The sequence below is a fragment of the Thalassophryne amazonica genome, chromosome 3 (genome assembly GCF_902500255.1).
Source record: "Thalassophryne amazonica chromosome 3, fThaAma1.1, whole genome shotgun sequence".
NCBI lineage: Eukaryota > Metazoa > Chordata > Actinopteri > Batrachoidiformes > Batrachoididae > Thalassophryne > Thalassophryne amazonica.
In genome coordinates, this window is record NC_047105.1 from 4,520,023 (window position 1) to 4,538,105 (window position 18,083).

Genomic DNA, 18,083 nt, shown 5'->3' on the forward strand with positions numbered 1-18,083 from the left:
TGGTTTTGTCTCGTTCCAGTAGCGAATCCATCGTGATACGCGAAGCGTCCGCTCGGCTTTCCATGACAAAATCTCTTGTTAAAAGTGAAATCTGCCGGAAAATGGTTGATGTCCAGCTCTTGTGATAACCAGAGAAATTGCACATGATGGTCACGGATCCATACAGCCATCCATTTAGAAATGAAATGGTCGCTCAGCCGGTCGATGGCGGCTTCGGCGCGCGGCACGCCACCAGTCGCTCTGGGCCATCCTTAAAGCGACAGTAACACTCCGTAATCTCTTTGAAGCCCATAAAATTTTCACCAAAAACCATCTGAATTTCTCGAATGGTGTCCACTTTGATGTCCCTCTCAGTTTCTGAAAAAAATTTTGATCAAGCAAAGCGGCAGTCTGAGCCATTCCTAAACAATGAAAAAAAACGACGAGAGGGGTGGACCACTCCTCACTCAAAGCCTGCTCACAGGCGAATGACACAACCGACAGGCGTGAAAAAACTCACGCATGCGCACGAAGGTTCAAGCATGGCTGATGCAATCACACGTGATTCAAATCCATATGGTTTTTGAAAAAAAAAAAGTCGGATACTTTTCTAATAGACCTCGTGTATGTGTATATACACTCAACAAAAATATAAATCCAACACTTTTGGTTTTGCTCCCATTTTGTATGAGATGAACTCAAAGATCTAAAACTTCTTCCACATACACAATATCACCATTTCCCTCATATATTGTTCACAAACCAGTCTAAATCTGTGATAGTGAGCACTTCTCCTTTGCTGAGATAATCCATCCCACCTCACAGATGTGCCATATCAAGATGCTGATTAGACACCATGATTAGTGCAGAGGTGTGCCTTAGACTGCCCACAATAAAAGGCCACTATGAAAGGTGCAGTTTTGTTTTTATTGCCTCATGCAGTGCAACACATCAATATATGAGGGAAATGGTGATATTGTGTATGTGGAAGAAGTTTTAGATCTTTGAGTTCATCTCATACAAAATGGGAGCAAAACCAAAAGTGTTGCATTTACATTTTTGTTGAGTGTATATATATATATATATATATATATATATATATATATATATATATATATATAAACATGTTTAAGTTGTTTCATACATTCATTCAATGAGTTTGCATCCTTCATGTTTTTTGATGCATTTTCAGTTTTTTTTTTAATCCTCCTAAAACATTTTAAGCTGCAGCTCCATCTGTACACGTTCCGACGGTGGTCGACGCCAGAAGCCGACCAGATGCTGAACTCCAGAGCTGAAGACGGTCCTGAGTGCTCTGTGGGTTCTGGTCTGGTCTGGGACACTCCTGAATGTTTCCAGAGTTTTCTCCGGGGGCCCGGGTCTGAACGGCAGCCGGGCTAAGTTTCCACACAGAGCTGATGGAAACACTCATCCTTACTCACTCAGAAACAACGACATGCCGGCGCAGTCGGCTGCGTTGACATTTTAAGCAGCTACGCTTTCATCTCCTGCTTTCTTTTTTAAAAGTCATCTAAAGTGACTCAGTGCTGACTGTCTGTAAACATCTGGGCTTCAAACAGCTCCTTCTACACGTGTGTGACAAACGTAACAGCAGTAAATATCTGGACTCCTGCTGCCTCTGTGACTTATGCTCATCCAGACTGTGTCTAAAACCCATGTGGTCTGGGGAGGCGGAGCTTCTCCTGAAGAAGGGAGGGCGTGGCAGGTGGCAGGTCTTTTCTATTCAAAGCAACACACACAGGAGTGGTGTTGTTTTTGTAATAACAGGCCTGAAAGGACACCTGAAATGATTTAAACCCATTCACACTCCAAATTTTTCAAATATGTAAAAACATTAATTGGATTTAAAACACTGTTTCAAGGTAGGACCCAAAATATTGTGTGCAATTCTAAAATTTTCACAAACATTTCAGTATGATCAAAAAAACAAAAACAACACAACTATGAATTCAGACATTTCGTTGTTATTTAGACAAATCCAACAACCCGCTGCGGTGAGATGTGTGTGATTGACGTTCGATCATTCTGGAGTTAGAAACTATGTCGCCTGTCAGTCAAAACCCTGAGACACTGAATGTCCCTGCTCTCAGGATGGAGGGACTCCAGAAAGGAGAAGATGGCGATGAGCTTCCAAAGTGTTTTCTTTTTTTTTTTTAACTTCCAGCTGTGGGTGTCGCTGTGCGGCGACTCTGACCAGCACGATCTGAAATCTAATCGGTCCGATTTGGACTGAAAGACTTCATCCCTCTCAGGACTGTCTGCAGGCAGCTGTGTGTCACAATCATTATCTTCAACATTTTTCCATCTGCCCTTTCCCAGATTCCACAATGCAGATGTGGCTAAGAACAAACGGAGCAGACAATTCCTGGAACACTATCACAATGGGATTTTATTTCATATAAACCAAGAGTGAGGAAAACAATAAGAATTTAATCACACAGAGAAAAAAAAAAAACACCAACGCAAACGGAGTCGTTTTTATTCTGTGCGTGTGTCCCTATGTGTGTGTGTGTCCGTGTCCCTGTGTGTATCCCTATGTGTGTGTCTGTGTCCATGTGTGTGTATCCCTGTGCGTGTGTCTCCCTGTCCCTATGTGCGTGTGTGTCCCTGTCCCTGTGTGTGTGTGTCCCTGTGTGTGTGTGTGTGTTCCTATGTGCGTGTGTATCCCTGTGTGTGTGTGTCCCTGTCCCTGTGTGTGTCCCTATGTGTGTGTGTCCCTGTCCCTGTGTGTGTCCCTATGTGTGTGTGTCCCTGTCCCTGTGTGTGTCCCTATGTGTGTGTGTCCCTGTCCCTGTGTGTGTCCCTATGTGTGTGTGTCCCTGTCCCTGTGTGTGTCCCTATGTGTGTGTGTCCCTGTCCCTGTGTGTGTCCCTATGTGCGTCCCGGTGTGATTTATTTTGATTTTTTTGTGAAACCTGCAGATCTTTTCAAACTGGTCTGGTTTTCATATGAAAGGACAGCGACAGGCGTGTTTTTGGAGAGTCGCTCTGGTGTTTATCTCAAACTGTCCGAACGACTCCAGTCATCCTCTACAAAGACGCCCTGTGCTTCTTCTCAGCCACAGGCGGTGTAGCGGACGCCCATTATCACACACCCAGGTGTTCTTTTCATTCCACTCTGAATAAACTCCTCATTTGAAATACACAAAGGCTGAAGGGTTCACAGACCTCGTTTTTCAGTTGGTGAAATTCATCACGGAAATACACACCAGAACTGTGCTGAACAGACTTGGTTAAAATCAGAGAAAGTCAAGATAAGACAGAGTTCTTACCAGGACAGGAAGTCGCTTAAGCTGTGCAGGTCGCTGGTATCCATCACCACGTTCAGATCCCTGATCCTCCTCTCAGACCTCTGATCCTCCTACAGGAGAAACCTCGTCAATCACTCAACATTTAGCTTCCATCTCCTGATTTGTCCAAAGCCAACTGGCTGTAAAAATGATTTAGTTGTGTTATGATAAAGGTGGTTAATAGTATTAGTAGTCGTAGTGGTTTTGAGCTGCACTTTTACCTGGCTTTAATTTTTATCCTCTGCTGGCCAAAGGCCCGGATGGGGAATATGCTGAGGCGATTTCCGTCCCTCCGTCCCAAAAGGGGTAGAAGATATCAATAAATCTCACACTTTTAGGAGGAATTTCATGGAATTTGGTAGAAATCCTTGTTAGCATACTGTAATATTCTAAAAGAATGACAGATTTTGGCAGAGTTATGCCTGTTGATGGACAAACCTAGACACTGCCCGTTTCATGAGTTGATGTCTGCATTCTGAAAATCAACTCCTCTCACATATTTACGTCAAATTTCATGAAAAGTGGCACAAGTCCTTGAAATGTTATCAGATTGTAGGAAGCACTTGTACCAAAGTGGCACTTGCCAGCAGGGGACACTGTGCTCTCAGAGCACTTGTTGAATTGTATTTGATCCATTTTAATTTCATTGCTGTTCACTGTAACAGGTTTTGTGTATTTTGTGTTGCGTTGTTGTGGTTGTCAGAATGAATGGTTGCCCAACTGACTTGGCTCCATTCTTTGGACCCTGTTCTTGTAAAGCAGGTTTTTAGTTCAATTAAGAACTCTGATTTTATTGTTTTTATTTTTTTTCTGTTTTTCCATTTTGTCTGTTTGTTAAGAAATTCTTGTAAAATCTGTAAAACCCTTGTTAACTGTTAGAATGGTCTAAGCAGTGGGTCAATATTAATATCACCAGAGGGAGGTTGGTTTCTTAGCACTGTCGCCTGTGTGTTTGCTCAGGGGGGTTGGTGTAAGGTTTGACCTTACTCATGTGAATCGCCTTGAGGCAACACTGTTGTGATTTGCTGCTAAGTAAATTGAATAAACTGAATTATATTTTATGCACCTTAAGATGAACGGCATTGTGATTTGGCACTAAACAAATAAATTGAATTCTCTCAGTCCATATAACCTGTGGCCTTCTCTTGGACCTACTGTGCTGGACATTATTAATCTGTCACTAACCTCAGGATCTGTTCCTAAAGGTTTCAAGAAATTAAGAAATCCATCCTTCGCCACAGTCAACTGAAAAAAAATTATTCTGTTCTTTGTCCTAGAAAAAGTGGTTTCACAGCAGCTCGTGGATCACCTTACTGAGAATAATCTCTTTGAGCCACTGCAGTCTGCTTTTAGAAAATATCGTTCCACAAAGACAGCACTCACAAAAGTGCTGAATGATATTCTACTTGCAGTGGATTTGGACACCACTACAGTTCTGGTGCTGTTAGATCTCAGTGCTGCATTTGATACAGTGGATCATCATCATATTCTACTTGATAGGCTGGAAAATCATTTTGGGATTACTGGGAGTGCCCTTGCATGGTTGAGGTCATACTTGACCAGTCGTTCTCACTGTGTTTTGTACAATAACACTGCCTCTAACCTTAGTGACATGAAATTTGGGGTTCCACAGGGGTCCATCTTAGGTCCCCTGGCACACCAACACCACAGCTGTCATCAAGAAAGCCCACCAACGTCTCTATTTTTTGAGGAAATTGGGAAGGGTCGGACTGAACACAGAGGTCCTCCGGGCCTTCTACAGCTGTGCAGTGGAGAGTGTCCTGTCCTGCTGCCTCCCTGTGTGGTATGGTGGCTGCACGGCGGCAGAGAAGAAAGCACTGCAGTGGGTGGTGAAGTCTGCACAGAGGACCATCGGATGCAGCTTACCACCCATTGGGGACATCTACATCTCCAGATGTAGAGACAAAGCCACCTGCATCCTCCGAGACTCCACCCACCCTGCGCACAGTCTGTTCACACCCCTTCCCTCTGGAAGGAGGCTGTGCAGCATCCGGGCAAAAACATCCAGACTGAAAAACAGCTTCTACCGAATGCTGTCAGACTGTTGAACAGTTCCACATCCACCACCAAACTGTGAACATTGGACTACATGCACATTGTCACCTTCTTAATACTCTAACGCTGCTACTGCTGCCGACCCTGTGCCTTGTACATATATTCTATGCCCACAGGGGTGCACATATTGTACATTGCAAAAGTTTATACAATAGGTTAAGTCAAAAAAACAAAACAAATTGTCCCAGTTAACTACACCAAGACCTGGAGAAATTGCATTTTGTTGTGCCTGTAAGGATCGAGTGACAATAAAAGTGAGTCTGAGTCTATCTGCCTTTATATACTGCGGCATTACAGGATTACTTTCCGTTGCTACACTGATGATACTCAGTTATACATGTTGATAACTGCTGGTAATCTCACACACATCAAGACTTTAAAGGATTGCCTTGCTTCAGTGAAAAGTTGGATATCAAGAAATTTCTGACTTTTAAACTCAGACAAGGCCAAAATGATGCCCAGCAAGATATCGACATCAATTTGACCAATTAAAGCTTAGCCTCGGCTCGTGTGTCACTTGGGGTGATTTTTGATCCTACATTGTCCTTTGACCTCCACATTAGAAATATTATGAGGACTGCTTTCTTCCACCTGCAAAATATAGCGAAGATTCGTCCCATACTCTCTATGGCTGATGCTGAGACCCTGATTCATGCGTTTGTCTGTTCTCAATTGGACTACTGCAATGTTCGATTTTCTGGTTTACTGCAGTCCAGCATTAGAGGTCTCCAATTGGTTCAAAATGCTGCTGCCAGACTTTTGACATGAAGCAGAAAGTTTGACCACATTAAACCCATTTTGGCGTCCCTTCACTGGCTTCCTGTCTCTGTGAGGTCAGTTTTTAAGGTTCTGTTACTAACCTATAAAAAAAATATTTATGGACTACCACCTCCCTACTTAGCTGACCTAATTAAACCCTACGTACCGGCCTGGGCTCTGCGTTCTCAGGGTGCAGGACTACTTAGTGTCCCTAGGATGCATAAAATGTCTGTGGGTCACAGAGCTTTCTAATCGTGTATCTGTTTTGTGGAATGATGTCCCTACAGAGATCGATTCCGTAGAGACATTCAACTTCAACCTAAAGACGCATGTGTTCTCCTGCTCATATGGCTAGCACACTGGCATAGTACAGAACTACACTTCCTAGCCTTTTAATTCATCTTATCAGCAACAGAACAGCTCTCAGCCTCACTTCATCTAACTTCTGGGTCTGTTAGTGAAGCTCAGTTTTAGCTACCAGTGATCATCTTGGTATTCTCTCTGTCAACTTACTGCTGGTGAGCTCATACCTTAAGTGCAGTTTTTTTTTTTTTCTGGCCGACTGAATCTACTCTTTTTCTCTCTGTCCAAGGCACTGATGAGACTGTATGAGGCTGACGGCTGTGCACCACAGGGTGCTGGACTAACCACGAGGTGCTCTGGATGAAGCTCACTCGGTGAGTCATGGTCTGTGAACCCTCTTTGCTGAGGAGGATTTCTCTGACCCGCTGCAGTTTGCTTCTGGAATGCAGCCTCCCATGAAGACATCTTTTAAGAGAGTGAAACTAACGAGGTGACTAATGGATGCTGGCCATGCAACCCAGGGCACTGGACTGATCTCAAGATGCCCTGCTTGTGGCGCCAATGACTGCGTGCTCACTTTGTTTTTGATGTTATTCTAGTTTTTTTCTGTTTCCTGTTTCTTTAGCTTGGTACAAACTTTGCAAAAACCTTGTACCTATTAGAATGGCCCAAGCAGAGAGTCACCCCTCTGAGTCTGGTCTGCTTGAGGTTTCTTTCTCAAATCATCAGTGGAAGTTTTTCCTTACCACTGTCACTGTTAGGGGAGGTGATGGTCTCGTGAATAAAAGTTGGGCTTGAGAGCAGAGGATCTTTGGTTCAAATCCTAGCCTGACTGGAAAATCACTAAGGGCCCTTGGGCCCTTGTTGCTCCCGGTGTGTAGTGAGCACCTTGTACGGCAGCACCATGACATCAGGGTGAATGTGAGGCATTATTGTAAAGCACTTTGAGCGTCTGAGACAGATGGAAAAGTGCTATATAAATGCAGCCCATTTACCATTCACTGTCGCCTGTGTTCTTGCTCAAGTTAGACCTTACTCGTGTGAAGCATCTTGAGGCAACTTTGGTGTGTTTTGGTTCTAATGCATTAGTTTGTGTGTTTAATTTAAGATTATGTGCTCAAGACTTTTTTCACAGTGACAATTTTCATTCAGCTTCTTTTTTTTTTTGACTCGGGGTCACCACAGCAGATTTGATAGGGATCTGTACGTTGATTTAAAGTTTTAGACCATCCTGATGCAAATCTGCATCACATGGAGAATGGGCAGGGGTGGTCTTGAACCTTTGGACCCATTCACGCTATGACGAAGTGGCTGATCCAACAGATTCTCAAAAATCTCTGACCTCCGGTGAAGCCTCGCTCCTGGGGTTCAAATTTCCGATCTTCAATGCAGGTCGACGCAGCAGGTGTACTGGTGGAGCACAACATTTGGTGATGGTCCAATGACTGATCATAGGACATTGTTCAACTTTTGCCATCGGAGGGTGAGGGCATTGGTAGCGCACTCCACAGAGCTGTAGCATAGCTCCCTCACAATGCAAGCGATCCTCCTCATCTTAAGCCCCTTTCACACCGGGGCTGCTTCCAGTTGCATCGTCATGACGACACCGCGTGGAAGCAACCTAGTGCCGAGACGATGCATCTCGACGCCACAACAGCATGAGGGACGCAAAGGACGAAGCAAATTGGACACCAAAACATATTTAATTTTTTTGCATCCTGTGCTCGACGCAGAAATTAAGTAGTTTCGGTGCAAGTCAGAGCAACAGGACGGTACTCAATGTGACTGGAAGCCACACACTCACAAGACAACGTTACCCGACGCCAATTCATGATTCCTGCTGTGTTCCATTGTTCCTGAAGTATAAATCACGCAGGATTGTTTTTATACCATGTACACAATGCAGTAAAACTACACGCTCAAAAACAGAGCACAGAAAAAAAAATAATAATAATACTGATTGCAGCTCCTGGCTCTTCTCTCACAAAAGTGTTTAAATAAAATCCATAAAAGTCCTGCTCACAGACTGATTGCCAGAGACTGGGCATCTCCAGTCCACTCACGGACAATTCATTCACGCGTGCACAAGTGAACAATTAAAAGAAAAAGAAAGAAAAAAACTGTTTGGCTGCAGTTAGTTTCTCGTTCTCCCCTCAAACTCTCTCATCACTGTGTTAAATAAAGGACAAAAAAGTACTTAAGTCCTGCTCACAGACTGATTGCCAGAGATAGGACATGTCCACATCAAGTAGAACTCCAGACATCTCCACATTTGCTCACGGATGGTTCGTTCGTGCGCACGCGCACATCTCGCAGTCAAAGGAGGAAAGATAAATTATAACAGAACTCAGAGTGCAGACCTGCAGCTCAGCACAAGAACAAATATAAACTAGAAGAGAAATCAGAGTGCACAGTCTGTCTGCAGCCAAACTGTGCACTCTGACTTCTCTGTGCAGAGAACTTGCAGGCTGCGTCCTCACCTCCTCTCTGCCCCCTGCTGCGTGCACCTGATGCAGAAATTCCTGCGTTGCCATGACGCCACAGGAAGCAACCTGAAGTGGGCCCGGTGTGAAAGTGACTTTAGTCACTCTTCTCTTCGTAACCACTCATTTGATACAAAGTCATTACAGCTGTACGCAAAGATCCTTCAAAGAGACCTAGTACCAAAGACATCCAATCACCTTAGGGCACTGGTTAGCATCCGAACCTTTTGAAAAATTCTGCTTACCAGCATCGGAAGGAGAAAGGACACACCTCTGAAGATAACAGTGTTCATAATTTAGACAGGGAAAATGGCTGGTTTGAAAGAGGCCTTAATGAAGTGAAGATTTAAAGGAATGGAACCTTCTCTAATCAAGAGTGGGGCCTGAGATACAGCATCTCTCACACCTGTAATTCTGCCACTTCAGCTTTACCACAGAAACTTAAACGACTGTCCGCACCAACTCACACCTGAACTCAACTGACCTCTGGTGACCAGCGACTCTCGTTACATCACTGTGACATCAGGGACCCCACAGAGGACAAATATTTGAGCCTTTCATGAATGTTTCTTTAAACTGATGGTTTGGTTGATGAAGTGCAAAACGTTTTCAAGGAACTAAATGAGTCCAGAGTCCAGGCCTGACTCAACATCTCGGAACACCAGGACCTGGATGACTGACAACCTCCACAGATGTTTCATGTTGTGTCGCAGAGAAGGTCAGTGAGTTGAACAACGGAGGTGTTTACAAAACCAAAATGTTCGGAAAACAATTTCAGTTACTTTCCAAAATGGAAACACATTCAATCCCACGTGTCCAAACGTTTCACAAATACAGCAAATATAAAGAGTTAGAACTTTGCGCTCTTATTTTGAAGGAGAGACATCCAAAACTGAAATTAGACTGATGAGAAGAACAAAAGTTGCCTTCCTCACACACAGACTGCTCAAATACAGCCTCACTTCATGTCTGTTTGGACAACTTATTTATTATGGTGAAGTGGTTTTCATGATGTCTGAGGAGGAACAGGAGACCCGTCTGCTCAGAGACTAGGGTAGAACTGAACATGTGTCACCCTCTGCTGGCCAGACACAGAATAACTACACATCCTCCACACAATCCAGTCCACAAACAAAACCCATGAGATGGCTCCTTTACCATTACAGTGCATCTGGAAAGTATTCACAGCACTTCACGTTTTCCACATTTCATTATGATACAACCTTAGTTCAAAATGGAGTAAATTCTACACATTGTACCCCATAATAAAGTGAAAAAAGTCCAGCAGAACCAGGCTCAGGGAGGGGCAGTCTTCTGCTGGGACTGGTTGCGGCTGAGGGAGAGAACCAGTAAAAGGACATGCTGTGGAGGAGAGTAGAGATCAATCACTAATGATTAAATGCAGAGTGGTGCATATAGAGCAAAAAGAGAAAGAAACACTCAGTGCATCATGGGAACCCCCCAGCAGTCTAAGTCTATAGCAGCATAACTAAGGGATGGTTCAGGGTCACCCGATCCAGCCCTAACTATAAGCTTTAGCAAAAAGGAAAGTTTTAAGCCTAATCTTAAAAGTAGAGAGGGTGTCTGTCTCCCTGATCTGAATTGGGAGCTGGTTCCAGAGGAGAGGAGCCTGAAAGCTGAAGGCTCTGCCTCCCATTCTACTCTTACAAACCCTAGGAACTACAAGTAAGCCTGCAGTCTGAGAGCGAAGCGCTCTATTGGGGTGATATGGTACTACGAGGTCCCTAAGATAAGATGGGACCTGATTATTCAAAACCTTATAAGTAAGAAGAAGAATTTTAAATTCTATTCTAGAATTAACAGGAAGCCAATGAAGAGAGGCCAATATGGATGAGATATGCTCTCTCCTTCTAGTCCCCGTTAGTACTCTAGCTGCAGCATTTTGAATTAACTGAAGGCTTTTCAGGGAACGTTTAGGACAACCTGATAATAATGAATTACAATAGTCCAGCCTAGAGGAAATAAATGCATGAATTATTTTTTCAGCATCACTCTGAGACAAGACCTTTCTGATTTTAGAAATATTGCGCAAATGCAAAAAAGCAGTCCTACATATTTGCTTAATATGCGCATTGAAGGACATATCCTGATCCTGATTTCTCACAGTATTACTAGAGGTCAGGGTAATGTCATCCAAAATAAGGATCTGGTTAGACACCATGTTTCTAAGATTTGTGGGGCCAAGTACAATAACTTCAGTTTTATCTGAGTTTAAAAGCAGGAAATTAGAGGTCATCCATGTCTTTATGTCTGTAAGACAATCCTGCAGTTTAGCTAATTGGTGTGTGTCCTCTGGCTTCCTGGATAGATAAAGCTGGGTATCATCTGCGTAACAATGAAACTTTAAGCAATGCTGTTTAATAATACTGCCTAAGGGAAGCATGTATAAAGTGAATAAAATTGGTCCTAGCACAGAACCTTGTGGAACTCCATAATTAACCTTAGTCTGTGAAGAAGATTCCCCATTTACATGAACAAATTGTAATCTATTAGATAAATATGATTCAAACCACCGCAGCACAGTGCCTTTAATACCTATGGCATGCTCTAATCTCTGTAATAAAATTTTATGGTCAACAGTATCAAAAGCAGCACTGAGGTCTAACAGGACGAGCACAGAGATGAGTCCACTGTCTGAGGCCAAAAGAAGATCATTTGTAACCTTCACTAATGCTGTTTCTGTACTATGATGAATTCTAAAACCTGACAAACTCTTCAAATAGACCATTCCTCTGCAGATGATCAGTTAGCTGTTTTACAACTACCCTTTCAAGAATTTTTGAGAGAAAAGGAAGGTTGGAGATTGGCCTATAATTAACCAAGATAGCTGGGTCAAGTGATGGCTTTTTAAGTAATGGTTTACTTACTGCCACCTTAAAAGCCTGTGGTACATAGCCAACTAATAAAGACAGATTGATCATATTTAAGATCGAAGCATTAATTAATGGTAGGGCTTCCTTGAGCAGCCTGGTAGGAATGGGGTCTAATAGACATGTTGATGGTTTGGAGGAAGTAACTAATGAAAATAACAGACAGAACAATCTGAGAGAAAGAGTCTAACCAAATACCGGCATCACTGAAAGCAGCCAAAGATAACGATATGTCTTTGGGATGGTTATGAGTAATTTTTTCTCTAATAGTTAAAATTTTATTAGCAAAGAAAGTCATAAAGTCATTACTAGTTAAAGTTAAAGGAATACTCGGCTCAATAGAGCTCTGACTCTGTCAGCCTGGCTACAGTGCTGAAAAGAAACCTGGGGTTGTTCTTATTTTCTTCAATAAGTGATGAGTAGTAAGATGTCTTAGCTTTACGGAGGGCTTTTTTATAGAGCAACAGACTCTTTTTCCAGGCTAAGTGAAGATCTTCTAAATTAGTGACACGCCATTTCCTCTCAAACTTACGGGTTATCTGCTTTAAGCTGTGAGTTATACCACGGAGTCAGGCACTTCTGATTTAAGGCTCTCTTTTTCGGAGGAGCTACAGCATCCAAAGTTGTCCTCAATGAGGATGTAAAACTATTGACGAGATAATCTATCTCACTCACAGAATTTAGGTAGCTACTCTGCCCTGTGTTGGTATATGGCACTGGAGAACATAAAGAAAGAATCATATCCTTAAACCTAGTTACAGCGCTTTCTGAAAGACTTCTACTGTAATGAAACTTATTCCCCACTGCTGGGTAGTCCATCAGAGTAAATGTAAATGTTATTAAGAAATGACCAGACAGAAGGGGGTTTTCAGGGAATACTGTTAAGTCTTCAATTTCCATACCATAAGTCAGAACAAGATCTAAGGTATGATTAAAGTGGTGGGCGGACTCATTTACATTTTGAGCAAAGCCAATCGAGTCTAACAATAGATTAAATGCAGTGTTGAGGCTGTCATTCTCAGCATCTGTGTGGATGTTAAAATCGCCCACTATAATTATCTTATGTGAGCTAAGCACTAAGTCAGACAAAAGGTCCGAAAATTCACAGAGAAACTCACAGTAACGACCAGGTGGACGATAGATAACAACAAATAAAACTGGTTTTTGGGACTTCCAATTTGGATGGACAAGACTAAGAGCCAAGCTTTCAAATGAATTAAAGCTATGTCTGGGTTTTTTATTAATTAATAAGCTGGAGTGGAAGATTGCTGCTAATCCTCCTCCTCGGCCCGTGCTACGAACGTTCTGGCAGTTAGTGTGACTCGGGGGTGTTGACTCATTTAAACTAACATATTCATCCTGCTGTAACCAGGTTTCTGTAAGGCAATATAAATCAATATGTTGATCAATTATTATATCATTTACTAACAGGGACTTAGAAGAGAGAGACCTAATGTTTAATAGACCACATTTAACTGTTTTAGTCTGTGGTGCAGTTGAAGGTGCTATATTATTTTTTCTTTTTGAATTTTTATGCTTAAATAGATTTTTGCTGGTTATTGGTGGTCTGGGAGCAGGCACCGTCTCTACGGGGATGGGGTAATGAGGGGATGGCAGGGGGAGAGAAGCCGCAGAGAGGTGTGTAAGACTACAACTCTGCTTCCTGGTCCCAACCCTGGGTAGTCACGGTTTGGAGGATTTAATAAAATTGGCCAGATTTCTAGAAATGAGAGCTGCATGTCGTTTCTCCTAACAAGACCAGGTTTTCCCCAGAAGCTTTGCCAATTATCTATGAAGCCCACCTCATTTTTTGGACACCACTCAGACAGCCAGCAATTCAAGGAGAACATGCGGCTAAACATGTCACTCCCGGTCCGATTGGGGAGGGGCCCAGAGAAAACTACAGAGTCCGACATTGTTTTGCAAAGTAACACACCGATTCAATATTAATTTTAGTGACCTCCGATTGGCGTAACCGGGTGTCATGACTGCCGATGTGAATTACAATCTTACCAAATTTACGCTTAGCCTTAGCCAGCAGTTTCAAATTTCCTTCGATGTCGCCTGCTCTGGCCCCCGGAAGACAATTGACTATGGTTGCTGGTGTCGCTAACTTCACATTTCTCAAAACAGAGTCGCCAATAACCAGAGTTTGTTCCTCGGCGGGTGTGTCGCCGAGTGGGGAAAAACGGTTAGAGATGTGAACGGGTTGGCGGTGTACACGGGGCTTCTATTTAGGACTACGCTTCCTCCTCACAGTCACCCAGTCGGCCTGCTTTCCTGGCTGCTCGGGATCTGCTGGAGGGGAACTAACGGCGGCTAAGCTACCTTGGTCCGCACCGACTACAGGGGCCTGGCTAGCTGTAGGATTTTCCAAGGTGCGGAGCCGCGTCTCCAAATCACCCAGCCTGGCCTCCAAAGCTACGAATAAGCTACACTTATTACAAGTACCATTACTGCTAAAAGAGGCGGTGGAATAACTAAACATTTCACACCCAGAGCAGAAAAGTGCGGGAGAGACAGGAGAAGCCGCCATGCTAAACCGGCTAAGAGCTAGTAGCTGCGCTAAGCTAGCGGATTCCTAAAAAACACACAAAGTGAATAATGTGTAAATAATTTAGAGGTGATTCAGCAGAGGGAGTGCTTTAGTTAAGGCACGTGAAGATTACACTGTGAAACAAATTATCTAGTAAACTAGAACAATCTAACTACGCAGATTAAACAGCTAACAGATACAGCAAACCACCGCTGTGCTCCGGAACAGGATGTGATACAATACCGCAGTGAGAGCCAACCACCAGAAAAAATGTAATTGGATTAGAATTTAATTTGTACCTCTGTTACTTTGCACGTCCAGACTAATCTGGGTTTGAATGGAAACACATTGCGATCGGACAGGACATTTTATCTGATGTCAGCGAAAAATGGGCCAAGGAACCGGCCCACTACAGACCAGTTGCCCTGACCTCCCACCTCATGAAGACCATGGAGCGACTCGTCCTGTCTCACCTCCACACCGTGGTGGGTGACACCCTGGACCCGCTGCAGTTCGCCTACAGGCCCAACATCAGGGTAGATGACGCTGTCACCTACCTACTGCAATGAGTGCTCACCCACCTGGAGACCGGCGGCAGCGCTGTGAGAGTCATGTTCTTTGATTTCTCCAGCGCTTTCAACACCATCAGACTGGCGCTGCTGCGGCAGAAGCTGGAGGACGCAGGTGTGGATGAACACCTCGCCGCCTGGACCATCGACTACCTCACTGACCGCCCGCAGTACGTGTGGCTGCACAGCTGTCAGTCTGAGGTGGTAAGGTGTAGCACCGGGGCCCCCCAGGGCACCGTTCTCTCGCTTTCCTCTTCATCCTCTACACCTCGGACTTCACCTACAACATGGACAGCTGCCACCTCCAGATGTTCTCTGATGACTCCGCCATTGTGGGTCGTGTGTCTCAGGGGAACGAGCTGGCGTATCGGTCGGTCATCACAGACTTCGTGGACTGGTATGAGCGCAACCACTTGTGTCTCAACACCACTAAGACGAAGGAGATGGTGATCAACTTCAGGAAGAAACCACCACCTCACCCACTGGTGAACATACAGGGGGAGGACATACAGACTGTGGACAGTTTCAAATACCTGGGTGTTCACCTCAACAACAAACTGGACTGGCCTCACAACACCGACGCCCTGTACAAGAAAGGACAGAGTCGCTCAGAGTCGCCTCCACCTCCTGAGGAGACTGAGATCCTTTGGAGTGAGCAGGCCTCTGCTTAAGACCTTCTACGACTCTGTTGTAGCCTCTGCTCTCCTCTATGCTGTCGTCTGTTGGGCCCCGGGCAGCACAGAGTGGGAGAGAAAGAGACTGAACAAGCTGGTCAGGAAGTCCAGCTCTGTCCTGGGCTGTCCTCTGGAGTCTCTGGAGGAGGTGGCTGAGAGGAGGGTGTTAACCAAGTTCAAATCCATCATGAAAAACTCCTCTCACCCTCTGCACCAGACTGTAGTGGAGCTGAGCAGCTCCTTCAGTGACAGTGACAGTGAGGCACCCTCAGTGCAAGAAGGAACGATACCGCAGGTCATTCCTCCCTGCTGCTGTCAGACTGTACAATAACACTATGAAATAACCACATGCAATATATATCCACAAATCACGTGCAATAACAACTCGTTTACAAATCCCAGCACTAATGTCACCTTACCACATCTAAACTCCACTTCACATATTGTAAAGAAGATGCTCCTAGCTCCTTTTCAATCCCAATCATGTTATATACATGCATATGTATACATGTGCATACGAGGGCTGTCAATAAAGTAACGGTCCTTTTTATTTTTTTCAAAAACTATATGGATTTCATTCATATGTTTTTACGTCAGACATGCTTCAACCCTCGTGCGCATGCGTGAGTTTTTCCACGCCTGTCGGTGACGTCATTCGCCTGTGAGCACTCCTTGTGGGAGGAGTCGTCCAGCCCCTCGTCGGAATTCCTTTGTCTGAGAAGTTGCTGAGAGACTGGCGCGTTGTTTGATCAAAATTTTTTCTAAACCTGTGAGACACATCGAAGTGGACACGGTTCGAAAAATTAAGCTGGTTTTCAGTGAAAATTTTAATGGCTGATGAGAGATTTTGAGGTGATTCTGTCACTTTAAGGACTTCCCACGGTGCGAGACGTCGCTCAGCGCTCTCAGCCGCCGTCGTCAGCCTGTTCAAGCTGAAAACCTCCACATTTCAGGCTCTATTGATCCAGGACGTCGTGAGAGAACAGAGAAGTTTCAGAATAAGTCGGTTTCAGCAAATCTCTCATCAGCCGTTAAAATTTTCACTGAAAACCAGCTTAATTTTTCGAACCGTGTCCACTTCGATGTGTCTCACAGGTTTAGAAAAAATTTTGATCAAACAACGCGCCAGTCTCTCAGCAACTTCTCAGACAAAGGAATTCCGACGAGGGGCTGGACGACTCCTCCCACAAGGAGTGCTCACAGGCGAATGACGTCACCGACAGGCGTGGAAAAACTCACGCATGCGAACGAGGGTTCAAGCATGTCTGACGTAAAAACATATGAATGAACTCCATATAGTTTTTGAAAAAAATAAAAAGGACCGTTACTTTATTGACAGCCCTCGTATGTGTATGCATGTATATGTATGTACAGTGGTGGGCACACTTCCAATAATCTGATAACCGATAATTATCGAAGATAAAGTTTTCATTATTGGATTATCTTTTCAGATAAGTTATTTAAATTAACGTCACTTCTGAAGTTTTATAAAGTGAAAATATCAGATATATGTTTTAGTTTTAAAGTAATGCGCTAATTTTTAAGGTTTTAGTGTGGGCATGCTGTGCCCAGCAGTGCATTATGGGCAGGAAAGAGTAATCTCAGTACATTCACGACAGGAGAATGCATTTGAGACACTCTTATCAGAACAGCATTAAACTCTAGTGCCTAAAACTCTCATGAATATATTCTCTGGGTTTATAGATATTGTTTTTGTGTTTGCTTTTATTAAATTCCACGCATCTTAAACATAGCAAGTAGCAACACCGATTGTCTGGAATTTTGTTTTGGCACGTTTTCAAGGTCTCTACTGCCATCTACTGGCCAGTAGTGTTCATGGCAGTGCTCAGACGCTGAGCAGACACTGTACCACAGAACCGCACGGTGTAAAAGTTCAGAGCGCCCGATTTATGTTCTCACATACATTGTACGTTCAAAAACCACACATCGGACTCGACGTAAACAGCTTTTTTTTTTCCAAACTTAATTTACAAAAACTCTCGACGGGAAACATCAAAGTTTAAAAAAAAAAAAACAACCAATAAAAAACATTACAAGACAGATCTGCGGTGTTTGCACAGGCATAAGAATATCAAACAGGTTTGATTTTCATCTGACCATACGATCGCCGATCAGGAGGTGGTCATGAGATGTTAAACGCAGCTCGTTACTCCATGTATACTAAATGATGCATGACACGTGATTAACCTGAAACTCTGTGCAATCCAAAAAATTCTCACACGAATGAAAAATCAGCTGGAAAAGGGCCAAAACTCGCACTGGCACCAGTAGTTGGCAGTGTCCTATTTAGTTTGACACCAGTTATATTAGACGGTTATCTAATTACAACTTGGCTGTTTTTTTCTTTTTTACAAATAAAAAATGGCATATTTTACAAAAGCAGATTTATCTGTAAACACCAACACACCTCACATTAACGTGTTGGTTTACATAGAATGAATCAACCAATCAGTGTAGCGGAGGCACATTTTACCCAGAATGC

At 43.7% G+C, this 18,083-nt stretch overlaps 1 protein-coding gene across 1 annotated transcript in view; it reads right to left on the minus strand.

The window, feature by feature from the left end:
* cenpp (centromere protein P) overlaps window positions 1-18,083 on the minus strand; it is a 300,836-nt gene that overhangs the window by 271,030 nt on the left and 11,723 nt on the right. The window contains exon 5 of the mRNA XM_034164830.1: window positions 3,272-3,360. Within this exon, the coding sequence (XP_034020721.1) occupies window positions 3,272-3,360 (89 nt within the window). The remainder of the gene's footprint in view (window positions 1-3,271; window positions 3,361-18,083) is intronic.